Source organism: Anomalospiza imberbis, chromosome 7 (genome assembly GCF_031753505.1).
Source record: "Anomalospiza imberbis isolate Cuckoo-Finch-1a 21T00152 chromosome 7, ASM3175350v1, whole genome shotgun sequence".
NCBI classification, from domain to species: Eukaryota; Metazoa; Chordata; class Aves; order Passeriformes; family Viduidae; genus Anomalospiza; species Anomalospiza imberbis.
This window is the reverse complement of record NC_089687.1, coordinates 9,532,030-9,547,107: the sequence shown is the minus strand read 5'-3', so window position 1 is coordinate 9,547,107 and position 15,078 is coordinate 9,532,030. Positions and strand designations below refer to the sequence as shown.

General features: G+C 39.3%; 1 protein-coding gene across 3 annotated transcripts in view; it reads right to left on the bottom strand.

Moving 5' to 3' along the window:
- Positions 1–1,381: 1,381 nt before the first annotated feature.
- SNX4 (sorting nexin 4) overlaps positions 1,382–15,078 on the bottom strand; it is a 32,612-nt gene continuing 18,915 nt past the window's right edge. For all 3 annotated transcript variants that reach the window (XM_068195320.1, XM_068195321.1, XM_068195322.1), the window contains exons 7-14: positions 14,420–14,492; positions 12,836–12,897; positions 11,277–11,342; positions 7,311–7,400; positions 5,980–6,079; positions 5,066–5,211; positions 3,609–3,723; positions 1,382–3,268 (exon numbers count right to left, since the gene is read on the bottom strand). In XM_068195320.1, coding sequence (XP_068051421.1) covers positions 3,221–3,268; positions 3,609–3,723; positions 5,066–5,211; positions 5,980–6,079; positions 7,311–7,400; positions 11,277–11,342; positions 12,836–12,897; positions 14,420–14,492 — 700 coding nt within the window. In that variant the 3' untranslated portion in view covers positions 1,382–3,220. The remainder of the gene's footprint in view (positions 3,269–3,608; positions 3,724–5,065; positions 5,212–5,979; positions 6,080–7,310; positions 7,401–11,276; positions 11,343–12,835; positions 12,898–14,419; positions 14,493–15,078) is intronic.

The window sequence follows — 15,078 nt, the reverse complement described above, 5'->3', positions numbered from 1 at the left end:
TAGAGCGGCCCTGTGTGGGGATTTTCATTACACGTTGTGCTTCCCCACAGAGCTCTGCAGGAAAACACAAGTCTGAGGCACCAGGGATAGGCAGAACAGGAGGCACAAGGACACCTGGATTAGAGCCCTGCCCTGCCATTGTGGGACAAGCACAGGGAATGAAGACAGCTTCATTCTGTGTCATCTTTAGGTAAGATTAGAAAGTGTATCTCAGTTCTTGAACCAAGATGAACAAAGGAATTTCAGTGGTAGGGAGAGAGATACAGGGAGAGTGATACCCTGAGCTGCAGTGCTCTGGGACTGCAGCCTTGCTCTGCTGGCTCTGCTGTGTGTTTGGCCAGAGCCAAGACTTTCCTCTGGCTCACCTGCACAAGGCAAGCTCCTCAGTGTGGCTCGAGCGCCAAGATTTGCTCTGTGCCTGCCAAGGTAGTCCCTGCACACAGCTGCCAGGTTAACACTGCTTGGGCTGATGTGCCAGATATTGAAATAATGCATTAAAAAAAGAGAGTTTGTAAAACTCCACCTTTCCATTGCAGTTGGCTCCATCACCCCTGCTACACTTCAGTAACAAACAGTAGCAACTAAAATGCTCTGACAAGACAAGGTCCTGCTATTAATGGGGCAGGTCAGAGATAGCATGAGCAGTGATAATCCAGCCAGCAAAGCTTCCTGGGTCAGAAGCACCAGGATCAGCAGATCAGGTGATCCAGGCAAGTAAACATTTTCAGGTAAACATTTAAATACACACATTTTGTCGAGATTAAGTTAAAATGTTCTTCCTACCTCATTCTCAAGGCACCAATTTTTGATGTTTATTGGATAACTGGCAAAGTGGAACGAGTTACAGGAGTTAAATCCACATTGTAACTGGAAAAATGCACACTTTGCAAGTGTACATCTGTCATGTGGGCTCTGTTACCCACATGGAAACAGCCCTTAGCTGGCTGGTTTCACCTTAAAAAGTTGAAAACCTAAAAGAGGAGGAGAACCATTCACAGTTTGCTATAATTCCCAGTTACACAGACCACATGCAATGCTTTCCTGGAAAGACAGAAGTAAAAGAAACAAAGTTATTGCAAATTACCATTAATTTGCCTTTCACATAATTTCACAAATGCAAAATGTCTTCAAAAGCATCTTCTCTTAACTAGATGGAGACACACATGAAATTCACACAGCTGACTTATAGCAAGCATCTAATTTTGGCCTTAGCACTATGTCCCTACCTAAACGGATAGCTGTGCACAGTTCACCAAATTTTAAACCTAAATTTGGAGGCCACTTGAGAGCGAAAATGGACAAGAACCACTTTCAAGAAATCAAACAGCAGTCTTCAAAATAGGAAGGACAGTTTTTTACAAAAAAAACCATAACAAAAATATCAAAGAGCAATTTTATTTATCTTATTTGGCACAAAACTTACAAGAACTGTTTTGTTCCCTTCTTAAATTTTAGTACAACTAGCAAGGAAAAAAAGGCATACTAATACATTTAATGAGCTGTACAGCAAGTGACATGTGGAAGGAGGCACCAGAAAGATCTACCAAAAATCAAAGTGCATGAAAAATACCTACTCTGAGCGCCTCATGGTATTGTATTAAGGCACCACTCTTTTAGAAGGTTTACTGAATACATCAAGTGTGCAACTTCTTGGTTTGGAATGTGAGAGTCCTTCAGCCTGCATCAGAACGGACACTGCAACCCCTGAATGGAACAATGTTCCTCCAATGTTTAAAGGAAGAGACCTCTTTGTGCCCAACTTCATCTCTCAGCCAGGCATGTCACTGTCTCATGCTTTGGAAAAGCCAACACAGGTTTTCAGAGTACCAGCACTTTCCTTCAGAGTTTTAAGCTGTAGTGTGCACCAGACATATGCATTCTTTACAAAGGTTTTATAGAAAAGAAAGGTCGAAGAGACAAAAGTAACATGGGACATACCAGTAAATACATTTAGATAGTTTTATCAAAAGAACATTTAAGGACTTTTGGGAGTATCTCTTACAAAAAAAAAAATCAGGATAGTGTTATAATCCAAAATAATTAAATACACTTTTCAACAGATTATTACAAAGCTTCCTTCAGGACTACCAATCAAGTCTGACAAATTCCACAAGACTTCAGGAACTTTCAGTAAAGATGTAGAAAAAGCCCAGTATTAGACAGTGGTAAGAGATTTTCATAATTGGAAACATTTAATGTACATCCTGTAACTGCAAATCATGTTATACAGGTGTGTATATTACACATGTACACACACTCACACACACTGAAACATCATCACAAGGGCCAAACAGACACCTTGGTTCATTGTGGGTTCTGCACATCACTGCTCTGAAGTATGACAGAAGCTGCACCAGGTTTATTATTTCAGCACCTTCATTAAGAACTGTTTGTTTAAGAACCAAACCACTTCAGTTACAGGTGCCACAGGCCAGATTCACACCATGTGTAAACAGGTTCCAAACAACCAAAGAGAAGTTGCATCTGCTTCTTACCAGCTTTGACTTTGGTTTTTCTGCTCAGCTGGATCACTAGTTGCCTTTACTTGCAGGAAGAAGTTTAGTAAGAAATCAATGCCCGTATCAAAACTGAAGTGGGAACCAGTAAATGCAGAATATTGTTATCAAACCACTGTACAACACCTCTACTGTAGAGAGTTTCAAACATCTCAGGAGCTTGAGACTGCTTAACCTGAACTCTGGAAAAATGTATTTCTCTACGGACATGCAAAGGCATTTAAATATGAACTCTAGGCATTACAGTATTTCATTTTTTGTCCTCTTATGGCGTAGACCTCAAGAACACAACTGTGTGCCCCATTATAAAACCAAAGCACCCTTGAGCATTAAAAATTCTAAACAGCAAGGGTTGGAAAGAAGGGCATCTGGAAGTGATCTACACATTACAGAGCATGGTGTTTCACAAGTCTCTGAACAGTTTAGTTCATACTTTCTGGATAACTTTCCCAATACTTTTGTCCCAACACAGAGCTGTAGTTTTCAGTAACTCTTTTACCCCTGCATTCTTTGCTACCACATATAAAACGTGCCACAGAAGTGGCAGTCAGGGCTAAACACTTAACAACATGTCCTTTTCATCCTTTATTAACAATTACATTTATTTCATGATTTGTAAGTAAGTCATGTAGCAATATAACATTGGTGTTATACACTGTGCTTCCGTTCTCTGGCACTTGGAGGAGGAATTCATTTCCAGATTGTCACATCTTGCTGAAGCATTCCTTTGCATTTGTCCAAACCTGAATTCCCTTTAAAAAAAACAGTTAAAAATCAATAGGTGGGAATATACTCTATTTGCAAAACTCATCCTCAACTTTCTTCAACAGAAGACTCTACAAAGAAGTCCCACAGAACTTCAGAGAAGAAGGCAAAGACCATATTGAAATTGGACCACCCAGTCTATTTTATATCTGTATCTATCTCAACATTAACATGTCACTGAGCTCAAGAGGATAGACTATGTGGGAGGTTTTATGGGAGTGACTTCCAATCTTCGGTGACTGCCATGTTCCCAGTTACTGACAGTGCATCTGCCCCTCTACTGACAGGACAAACACACTGGGCCAGCCTTTCCCAAGCCACACGTACCTTTTTGCACATGCTAATCTGCATAACAGCATAGCTTATAAGTGCCTCCTTCAAATCATGATTCTTCTGCTCTTTAAACCGTTCAATGTCAGCCCAGGCACTTTTCACAAAGTCTCTGAAATTCAAAGCAATGATTTCTGTTAGAAAGAGTTTTACATGTTCCACCCTCAGCAGAGAAGCTGTGTATGACAGAGTGCTCCATCTTTCAGTCAGTAAATCAAAGTCCTGCAAATATTATGCATCCCTCAGTGTCCTCATTTTACAACTGGCACCACTACCTAATTCTCCACCTTCTTTTTAAGGTTTTTGACCTAGAGTTTCACAGGATACATTAGGATGTTTGCTATTTTTGGCGTTTTTTCCCCAGGAAGTATCATTGCCATAGAACCACCATAAATCGGAATATACTTTTTCCTTCAGATTCTGTTGGGATAACTAATTATGCCAACATTCAGTACACAACACTGCATGTTTCTTTTTCAATTGTCAAGTCAGAATCTTCATCTCTTCAGTGTGAAAACTCACTTGTTTGTCAGAATATGAGACAGTCAAGTACAATAAACATTTACAATGCAAATTTAACTCGGGTAATTCACTTCAGAAATTAATTTTGTTGGTTTGGTGATGTGTAGCCAGGTCTCCTTAACTAAAATGGAGGCATATATCTGTAATTCCTACTTTCATCTGTGCTGGACTAGCATTCACTTGAAAATTGCTTCCAGAGCTACAAAAGCACATCTCGAATACATCTGCCAAAATTATTAAGATATTGCATTTACTGAGTGTTGTTGCTTTGAACTATTCATGAACTAGTCTTATCTTTCTAGCTCTAATGCTAACACATCAGGAGATACCACGTTTACCCCTTGTGTTATATGACAGACATGTTTTGACAAAAATCCCATTGCTTTAAGAATGTTAGTTCCTATTTTTAATTTTTGCATACCTGAAGAAAATTTCATTAGAGCACCAAGAAGCAGTTAGCCAAACACAACTCCCCATACCTTCTAATCTCTTTCAAACAGGAGTAAGGTGTACCCCATAGGAGAAGTTGCAGAATATAGGCTCAGCACCCTTACACATAAACCAAACTAAATACTGTATTTGAAGCAAATCAGCCTTTGAGTCTCAGCCTATTCAGCTGCAGACCTCCAAGCCCACCTGCTAAATATATTACTAGTGGAACATAAAAGCATGCAAGCCAGCCATTAGAGTGGGCTCAGTAACTGGGAAAGTCATCAGGTTTTACATAAGCCATACCTCAGACCAGAAGCTAACTGCATGTACTGCACTTTATTTCACAACTTGCAGCTGACAGGAGCTTTTATAGACAGCTCATAAACACCAAGAATATATTAAAAACACTTATAAAATGCAAACACCTTCAAGAGAATCCAGTCAAGGACTTTTGCTAAGACAAGCCCTGTGTTTTCTTTGAAATAGTGAAGTCCATTTACCTGCCCTCCAGATTTTTAGACTTCAGTTGCTCTTCTCCTTCCTGTATCTGCTCTTCTAGAACCTTTATCTTGGCTTCCCTCTGCTCAGGGGTTTCTTGCCCAAAGAGCTTGCTGGTCATCCCCTTCAGGGAGAAGGTTCTCACAGTCTACAAAAAACAAGGATACTCTAGGTTTGGCATGTTCTGAGCACAGCCACAGGACATCAGGTGACTTTTATTGGAATTTGTGCTTACTATTTGGCTGATATTTTTGCTTCAATTTCCATTTCATTATTTGATAAGTAGTTCTGGTGACTCAGGTTAGACTAAGCAAAGTGGGGAGGAGGTAATTTGATGTTCAAACACTTTAAGGCTGACAAGGTTGAACTTTCAGAGCATCCTTCCTAGTAAGTGAATTAGGAAAGAAACTAAGAGAAACAAAAGCCATATAGGCATTCCATAAAGAGGATCAATAGATCCAAGAGCAACATGAAAAATTCTAAAACTGTCAGTTACCATTTTCAGATAATATTTTAGGTAATGTTATCTCCCATATAAAATGGACTAACACAACATATCAATAACAACCACCCTTTGCCTTGTTCAAAAGGCAAAGGAAGTCTTTCAGAATTCCCAACATTTTCATCTTTAGGATAGAGTTGTCCATAGACAGTGTGTTACTTTGCTCTAGTCATATTTACTGCAACCTTTTACTTGCTCAGTATTCAATAAAAGACATTCGGCACAAACAGTTTAGGTCTCCAAGAACCAAGTTACTTTAAACCTCACATGTCTCCAGCTCATATGATACCACTTCTCAAAAGCAGCAGCCAGCATGCTGGTGCCATTTAAATATCATTCTAAGTAACTTGGCTCAAGTAAAAAATAAATTCAGAATCTCCAGTATCTTGGAGAAGAAAGTGGAAAAAGACTCACTCCTGTTGCCAGCTCCTCACACTGCTGTTTCTTAGATGTTAAGTCCTGTGCAGCCATTTCCAAATCATATTGCATTAGTTCATGCTTCCTGCAAACTGCCCTGAAAAGTAAGTAATGAAAGATCTGTCATGAAATACTGTTTTGCTATGTTTCCCTCCTTTTACACTTTACAAATAACATCATGTTTTGTTTGCTTTTTGACAGGAAGCACCCCTAACTATTCATCTAGCCCAAATTCAACAGCCCTATCACAGACTGCATAACTCTTCAAATGCTGCAGTTAAGCAAGCTTGCATCAAAGTATAAAGTTCTTAGTACAACAGCATTCTGCTTCCCTTTATAGAATCATTCCAAGATACACTCAGCAATACAAGCCCTACCACCTCCTTAAGGACACCATTGTAAAACAGTTTAATTCAAAATACATTACAGAAATATCACAGCTTTGACAAAAGATTCTTGGAGAAGGTACCTGTCACAGCAGCAATCTATCAATCAATCATAAAATTCATCACATTTTCTTTCTTAAACAATGAAACAAGAAACTGCTTCTAGACTCATACAGTGCCTTTCATCTGGAAAAGAGGAGTTTCCTCTGACCACCTGCAGTAACTCCCAGTCCTGTGTGGGCTGGTGATGCTGCATCCGTACTGCACAGCCAGATGCACGTTTGTCTCCCAGGAGAGGCTACCAGCACTCCACGTTCCCACACAGAAGCCCCTGCACTCGCCAACCCAATTCATTACTGGACCTCTGCAAGAGGTTCAGAGCCAACCCTTGTAAAGCACAATAGCTTTAGGCACAGCCTTGCAGCATAAAGCAATTTGCTTTTGTGTCCATGCCTGTTAGGGGTGACTGACAAAGACTAACATAAAACAAAACAAAAAGTTGGTATTTAAATGCACAAGACTGTGCAGCAGATGAAAGTTATGCTGGGCACTTTGAAAGTTGGAACTTATAATGGCTGTAACAGCTCTGTTTGGCCTATCTCATTTGAAAGCTGGAGCTTTCAACACATTGGGGCACTATTACACCAAAAGCCAAGGTAACAGTGGAACCAGAGGAATAAACAGCATTTTCTTCTATAGTATACAGATTCTAACATTTCTGTCTTTTCACTACTGAGCAGATCAGTTCAAATTTGTATTGCTACTCACATGGCAATCGAGTGCAAGTCAGCAGAATAAGAAACAAGAACCTGGAGACTCCACAACACTGGAATTTCCTCTTCTCAGAGAACACAAGAGGATACCAGACTAAATTAAACATCAACATCACATTAGAGAAAAGGACTACAGCTTCCTTTTTGAGCTCTAGACTTCTGTACATACCGCAGTGCTTCAGCATAGAAGAGATACTCCTTCAGCTGGTCTGCATAGTGCTCCTCTTCCTCCAGTATGTCATCAATAGAAGCTGCATAGCTAGTGAAAAACAGCCACAGTTAAACGTAAAGTCGATTAATTTAACCTTTAAGGATACACATCCAGTTACAAGGGACAACACCTGTTTGACAGAAACACCTGTGACAAACAGCAAAAAGCACTTCCAAAAAGGGTTTTTTCTTTGTTTTTAATTAAACTCTTAATCAGCTAATGTCAACATTCCCGTGGGCCTGCTTCTTTGGTTGTTATATTGATTCATTGTACAATGAATCTTTTGACAAGTACAAAACCTATCATAAGTCTCCTGCTGAAGGCGAGACAGCTTTTCTTACAGAAAAAAACCCCAATTTATTCCTTTTCTTCAGTGGACAGACAATAGGCAGCACCAAGACAAAAGAAAAAAAGAGTTAAAAAAAACCATGGTGCAAAAGAAATCCTTCAGGGCTTAAAGCATTAAGGGCGTGAACATCACACCTTCTGAAAAGCAGAGCTGCTTTCATGGCTTGTTATTTAGCCTGAGTACAAGATAACTCACAGGGGTGCCCTGAACACCACAACATTAGGTCCCTTCAGCTCCTTCAAAGTCTATAGCTTTGTCCGTTGTGTAAGTCAGGCATGTTAACTCACAGCAACAGGAGGTTTAACCCTCCTTTTAGGGAGAAATCTGAAGTACAAGGGCTTGGACCAAATCTGCAGCTCTTGCATCAGTAAGAGTCTTGTTATTTAAGCTACAAGTGGCAAAAAGCACTTTATTTTTCTAGTTGATACTGCTTATTTGACAGTATTTAGTGTGTTCTTGCTAACCAAGGTGACTGTCTTGGACAGATTTGTAGGGATAGGCCTATAACTAAGAGGTAACTGCACATCTCACTTGGCACAGCCAAGAAATCAGATTCCTCTGTGGCCTGGCACTCAGGGCATGTGCCACTGGAGATAACCAGGATGAATGAGATCCCACACAAATACCTTCATCTATTCTGCTAACTCAGTCTGGATTCTCAGCTATGTGGCAATCTCACACACCTGCAGGCTCTCTGAAGTGAGCATATGTCCATTCTTCTGTAGCAACCAGCACAACGTGACCCAAATGCTAATTATAGCACCTCTTGGCTTTCAAGTTTTTGCAGAATCTTTCTATTTTTTCCTTTTCTCCCTATGCCTCTCCAGTAATTGGCTCTGTGGAAAAAGTGGCAGAGTCTCAAGCTTAAAGGGAAGGGATAACATGAATTTGGGAAGTTTGCAAGTATAATGAGTTGTTTTGATGCTCTGTGAAATCAAAACATGGCACACCCAGGAACAGCCCTACCAAGGCTCTTGTGATGAATAAATAAAACATATGAAGTGGTCAGCAACAGCAGACCAGTTTAAGTAAAAGGGATTAAAGAACAGGGAGAACAAGAATTCATATTATGAATCAATGTAAGGAATAAGTCAAAACTGTTGAAAAATACACTTGTTCTGAAAAAGTCCTGCAGCCACAAAGGTCATAAATGGCTTGCCCTATTTTAAGTTCTGCAGTGCAATAATTTTAGTATAGTGGTTAGATTTCTCAGGGCAGCAGATGGACCACATTTCATTTTCAAGTAAGATCTAAGTTTAGAGCAGTGCTAGAGCTCATCTGTGGCAGATCAACTCTCAGAAAAGAACTTCAAAAACAAACAACCAAAAAAATCTCACCAAACAAAATCCTACCCTACCTAGGCAGGTTTTTATAATGAGTTTTATTTGGGAGGAAAAAAATGTAATAAGAAAAGCTACATTTCTGACTGCCTAAACTTAGGAAAACTAGAGAAAGTGTTAAGGAGAAACACTACAGTAAGTTCTAAAGGTACCCGATATGGTCTCACTCTTTGTGTAAGCTGTCAACTAAACCCTTGTTTTACTTTAGATTGGTTCAATATATAATGACAGTCTAGTTGATACAGAGATAAAGGGTCACTCATTAATGGAATAAAGGACAGAAGTCAAAGGTCTGGCACTTTTTTCTTTCATCTTTTAAATGCTGGCTATAGCCACTCATTCCAACCTTCTCAGCATTCTCTGTCACTTTAGCAAGCCTCATCTTGTAATAAAGCACACACCCAGAGAAGCTTTGGGGTGTCTTCTCCAAACTTTGAGCAGTTATAGATCATACTAACCAATAACAACTCAATAGCTTAAATAAACATCTAGTAAAGACTACAGCATATGGGGTAGAGGATAATTAAATTAGTTTTGAAGTTTAACATCTATATTAGGCTACCTTCTAGAAGTACCTTTTTGTTGGGATAAATTTCCACCTGATGCTATGGGAATGGTAACTGAACTGGTAAGTTACACTTTAAAGAGATCACAGATATAAACCTTACTGCTAGGAGACCACATGGGTCATTGAATGAGTTCCTGAACCTCACAACTGCTGCTTCTTACTTGATTGTCATCACTAAGGGATTACTGCTGTACAAGAGTGCCAGAGCACAGGAGATGACAGACAATGAAAGCCACCTCAGACTTCATGCAGTGACTAAAACTACCCACAATAGCAGTTACCCACTGCCATTATTCTGGATCATCAGCCCTGTGTTACAGACAGAAATATTAAATATTATGGTTGTGTGAGAGGGTTCAGCCTCCTGATTGAGAAGTGAGACAAACTTCTTTTAATTGGTTATGCATTTCCAGGTGTTTGACATTTTGGTGTGGAGTATCTGAACCACTGAAAACCTTTGTGTGATTCCTTAACTCCACTAGATTATACCAAGTTTTCACTATCTCTTCAATTCCTGCCTACTGCAGTAGGTGCTTAACATTGTATTCCACCCCTAATTCCACCCTTACTTTTCTTCTGAAAGCAGAATGCATTCTCCATTCTTTACTCTCACCAGAGCCCTCTGCCATTAAAATATTACTGCTTTTCTTGTATGGAAACCACCCCATTAAACAAAATACAGACCTGTGAATAAATTACTCAGAAGTGGTCCAATTCTTAAAGATTTGCTAAAAGCAGAATTACTCTAAAGAAGCTGAGGGCATGGCTCTTCAAACCCTTCTACTTGGCAAGGCCAGTAACAATTAACCTGTTAACCTGACACCACAACAACAATCAGGCAGTAGTACATATGTAAATCTGCCCTATAAACTAAACCAGAGAACTTTATTTCCACAGGAATTTCACTTTATCAGCACAAATATTGCATGAAGTGTAAAACAGCTTCCATCTCTTGCTGGGGTTGTTGTTTATCTGCTGTGTGGGATTACAGAAGAGGAATCAGAGTGGTAAGAAATGCTGTGTCACTTGCTATATGTGACTACCTGAAGAGCAGAAGCCATCAGCTTAGAATACCACTTCTGTGAGCACTCCCAAGTGCCTGACTCTTATTTTGAAGGCTGTGCTTCACATACTCTGCCAAATGACTCTAAAGATGCAAAGAGATAGGATTCTTTACTTTATTATATCCAGTCAGTGTTTGTTTCAAGAATCCACTGGAGTTTTGGTGCCGATTAATTAGATTTCTTAACTCCCTGTAATTGAGTCCAAATCTGCGTACCATCTACAGCATGGTACAAAATGCTGCTATCAAAACCAAATGGATCTCATCAGGTCTGTAGTACATTAAAGTTGTATTTCACCAGTTTCTGGCATAGTAGCTTAAAAGAAAAACTGGAAGGATTCCAAACACTTCTACGATTTCAAAATAATAATAAAAAAAGAAACCCCTCTGGTTCTCCTGAGGCTTTTTGAGCTACTTAATACAGTATATGGATGCTAAAACTGTGCCTGCATCCAAGGCACAGAAACACTGTATACCTAAAAACAATGCACCCCCAACTTTCTTGGTACTCATATGTACTCTGGGGTTGAGGGAAAAGAGACTAAAGAGGGAGAGTTCCACATCTGGCTTACATCAAACTATCAGATATTCAGTCAGTACTTACACATCCATGTGGTGGCCAGCACTCTGCAACCCATCCCCCATCTCCTTCTCTATTGCACTCCACTCACTGTAGGAAAAACAAACGAGAAACAACATCACACATGAAGGGTAAGGGAAGTTAATAAGCTGCATCCTGTATATAGTTTCTTTCCAGGTGTCACCTGAATGGAAACTGCCTCAAAGTTAGAGTTGGCCAAACTGTTTTTTACTTTAAGGAACAGCACTGACAGTGTGACAAGGCCATTTATGGCACTCAGTAAAACAATTGTCCCTAAACTCAGAGACACAAATATAGTTAGTTTGGGATGGGTTTTGAGCATAATCTCATTTAAATAGTTGAAACTCAGTTCAAAACAAAATCAAACAAACAAAACCAAACTACCAAGCACTTAGTGTAAATGGGACAAGGGACAACAACAATGGTGAACTTTCTGAGATACATTTTGGGCTCACCAAGAAGCCTAACCCAAATCTAACTCTAACCTAAGCTTTCCAGACTTACGAGATAGAAGATAGAAGCCTCTCATTCAAAAAAACAAAGGGTGAATTTGACTTTTGTAAGCATTTTACTTCTCTTGAAACTATTTGATGTATGTAGCTTTATGTTTTCACAGCAGACTCCTGTTTAGTTCTATTCATTAAAAAAAATCCAACTTGCAGTTGTCTCAACTACCTATTTACATTAGAGATATTACTTAGATAAAGAAAGAAAGAGAGCTACAAAAAAGATAGCAAGAGACTTGTTCTGGACATCCTGGTATGTACTCTGCCATTTTAATTGTGTTCTCAGCTTTGAGAAACCTTATGAGAGTTCTTAGTTACAAGAATTATACCCACAACTCTTTTTACAAGGAAAAAAGAGGTTCTCCTTATATTTCGCATAATTTATGTGTAATGCATCTATTCTGTCCTTCACTTTTTCATAAACATTCCACTCTGCTGATGTTGATATTTGTCTTTGTGTTATTACAGAACTACACCTAATTTCATTTTAAAACCCCCAATGAGAAAGACATCTGCAATCCATTAACCCAGAGAATTAAATTTAGCACTTGAACAGTGTGTAGAAGCAGGAGGTTTCCCTTAACCAGAAGTTTAGATTCTTGAATTCTCCAGTGAGATGGAAAACTTGAGCGTGCAATTCCCTCATATAAATCAAAAAAACGACTGGCAAATTCACTTCTAAAAGCTACTAAAATTGGATAGATATAATTGTTGATTTTTATCCATTAAAAGAATCTAGAAGCTTTTTCAGAGACAACTGCATGAAGAATAGTGAGTTACTTTCTGAAGAAGCAAAATGCCAAGGCAGCAGCAGAGGCCCAAAGGTCTGGTACACAAAGCAAAAAGCCGTAGTCTTCCACTAGAGGCTAAGCTCAGCAGATCACGCAATCTCTGCATGCAGCACAGAAATCTCATTAACACTACAATACAGAGTTTTTCAAGACAGATGATGAAATTTTTCAAATATTCTTTTCAAAAGCATAACAGCACAACCAAGAAATTCCCTTCTCTCTCCCCATAACTATGTATGTATTTAAAAACTGGGTGAACTCTTACCTGAATACTCTTCCGTAGTTGCCATGGACTTTATAGACACCATAAAGCCGGTCTGCTACCCTCTAAAACATTTTAGAGACAGGTTTTGGTCATCAATATTAAGTGCAATTGCTTTGTGAAAGCCCACATACATACTCCAAGCTAAAGTCCTAATGTTTACTTACACAGGTAAACAAGATTAGGCCTACATCTAACACAAGCCACTACTGAAAGGAAAAAAAAAAAGTCAACAGCATTAAGTCTTGGAAGACTGAAGTCACAATCAAGGTTATGCTGAAAAGTAGCATTTCAAATCTATCTTTGGAAGTGCTCATTGATAGGATATGTCTGTGGAGACCATAATCAAGTTCCCTTCAGTTTTTGATAATCAAATATAAGGCATTCTTTGTCCAAATAATGCCAAATTTATGCACACACTCATTTATTTAATTTATAGACAGCAAGTCAGAAATCCATCTTGACATCAATACTGTAAGGAAACCCTTCAGTAAAATTCTAACAGGTGACTTGATTTTTCCATCCAGCTGAGTGAACTGAGGGAAAGGAAATGAACTGTCCATTGCAGAACTCATTGCTTGAGCTAGAGGTCATTTCAGCTGTTTGGAGTGCCAGTACCTGCTGCAGCCAGAACTACAATGCTGGCAAAACCTCAGAAGAAAAGACACGTGTACACTCTGAAGTGTGAGTTGTAATCCAGATAATGCCCTTGGAATTGTGATGTACCCATGACTGAGATTAAAGTTCTGCAAGAGCTACTATTGTTGTTATGATGTCTGTCACAGCAGTAGTAAAAAGGAAACATTAACAAATTGCCCAACAGATCTCACACACGCAACACTAAGAAAACAGGACTGTCTGTAGAACATCACTCTTGAGAGTGATTAATTCTCTCAAGAACCCGAGTTTAACAGAGCAATCCATTGCTGTCCTCTCTGGCACACAGGTCCATTGAAAATGAAATCCCTGTTGAACATAGTAAAAAGAAGTATCATGCTCTCCTTATTGGAATTGTAATTTCTTATTTCCTTTTTAGGTCTTTAAAAAAATAACAACCTTCCACTCTCAACCCACAGAGTATCTTAATGCATTACATAATTGTTGCCATCATTAGAAAGACTTATTCATTGCAGATCGATGAACGAGCCAAAAAAAAGAAAATACATACTGGGAAGCATAAAGGATTCATACTACAAGCTCATTATATGTCTGACCAGAAAACTGTGTTTTGAGGCCCTTCCCAAACCAAACATCCAGCAAAAAGTAACTTGTCTGCTGAGCAGAGAGAAGCAGACGCCTCGACCCTCTTTAGAACACCTCCCTGCGATACGTGACTATCACAGGGCAGGGCAGATTAGCACTGTCAAACCCAACCATCAGATCTGGAACTCCTTCCCCCTCCCAAATCTGTACAAAATCAGTGCCCTCACCTCTTGCTGTCTCCTGCTCCACACTCCGGAGACAGACTCCCTCAGGCTAAACTGCCCTTATTCTAGAACACATATACCACTTCTCTTGACTAAACAAGAAATACTGCCTTATAAATAAATCATACTATTTGTCACGACACACATGGGAAATACTTACAGCTCTGACTCGCAGAAGGTGTGATATGACAGACTGCAGTTCATCGCTGTAGTGTTTTAGCTCAGTAAATCTCCTGGGAGCAGGAAACAGATAGTACATCATTAGCCATCATGAAAGCAAGCTTTCACAGCATGCACAATAGAGCCACAGCCCTGCGGCCAGCAAGACGGAGCCTGGATTGTGTTGGAGTGGAATTAGCTGAAGACTGCTAAAGAAGTGACTGCTGAGTTTAATTTCCCTCAAGTGAACAAACATCCCAACACTTGCATGATTGCTGGTTTTTTAAATGCAAATGTTGAAGGCTCAGATCGAATTAAGAGATAAAATTTTATGAAATAAGAGTGGTTAGCTGAAGTTATTACATCACTGTTTTGTTGTTAGGGGTTTTTAATGGGATTTATATAAGCAAAGGTTAGTGAATAGGAAAGCTTGAAACAAATACAAAGCCAAAATCTGCTGAAGCATATTTCTCAATAAAAGCATGTTTAAATTTCTGACCTGACGAAGATACTTTACTTTCAAGCTGCCTCTATCCAGTTTTGGGCACATCTTTTTAGTGGTTCAAGGAAATATTTACAATTACATTTCCCCTGAGGCTAATCTGTACAGTAACTGTAACATATGAAATCCTATTGAGACTTGTACCTGCACCAGAGCCA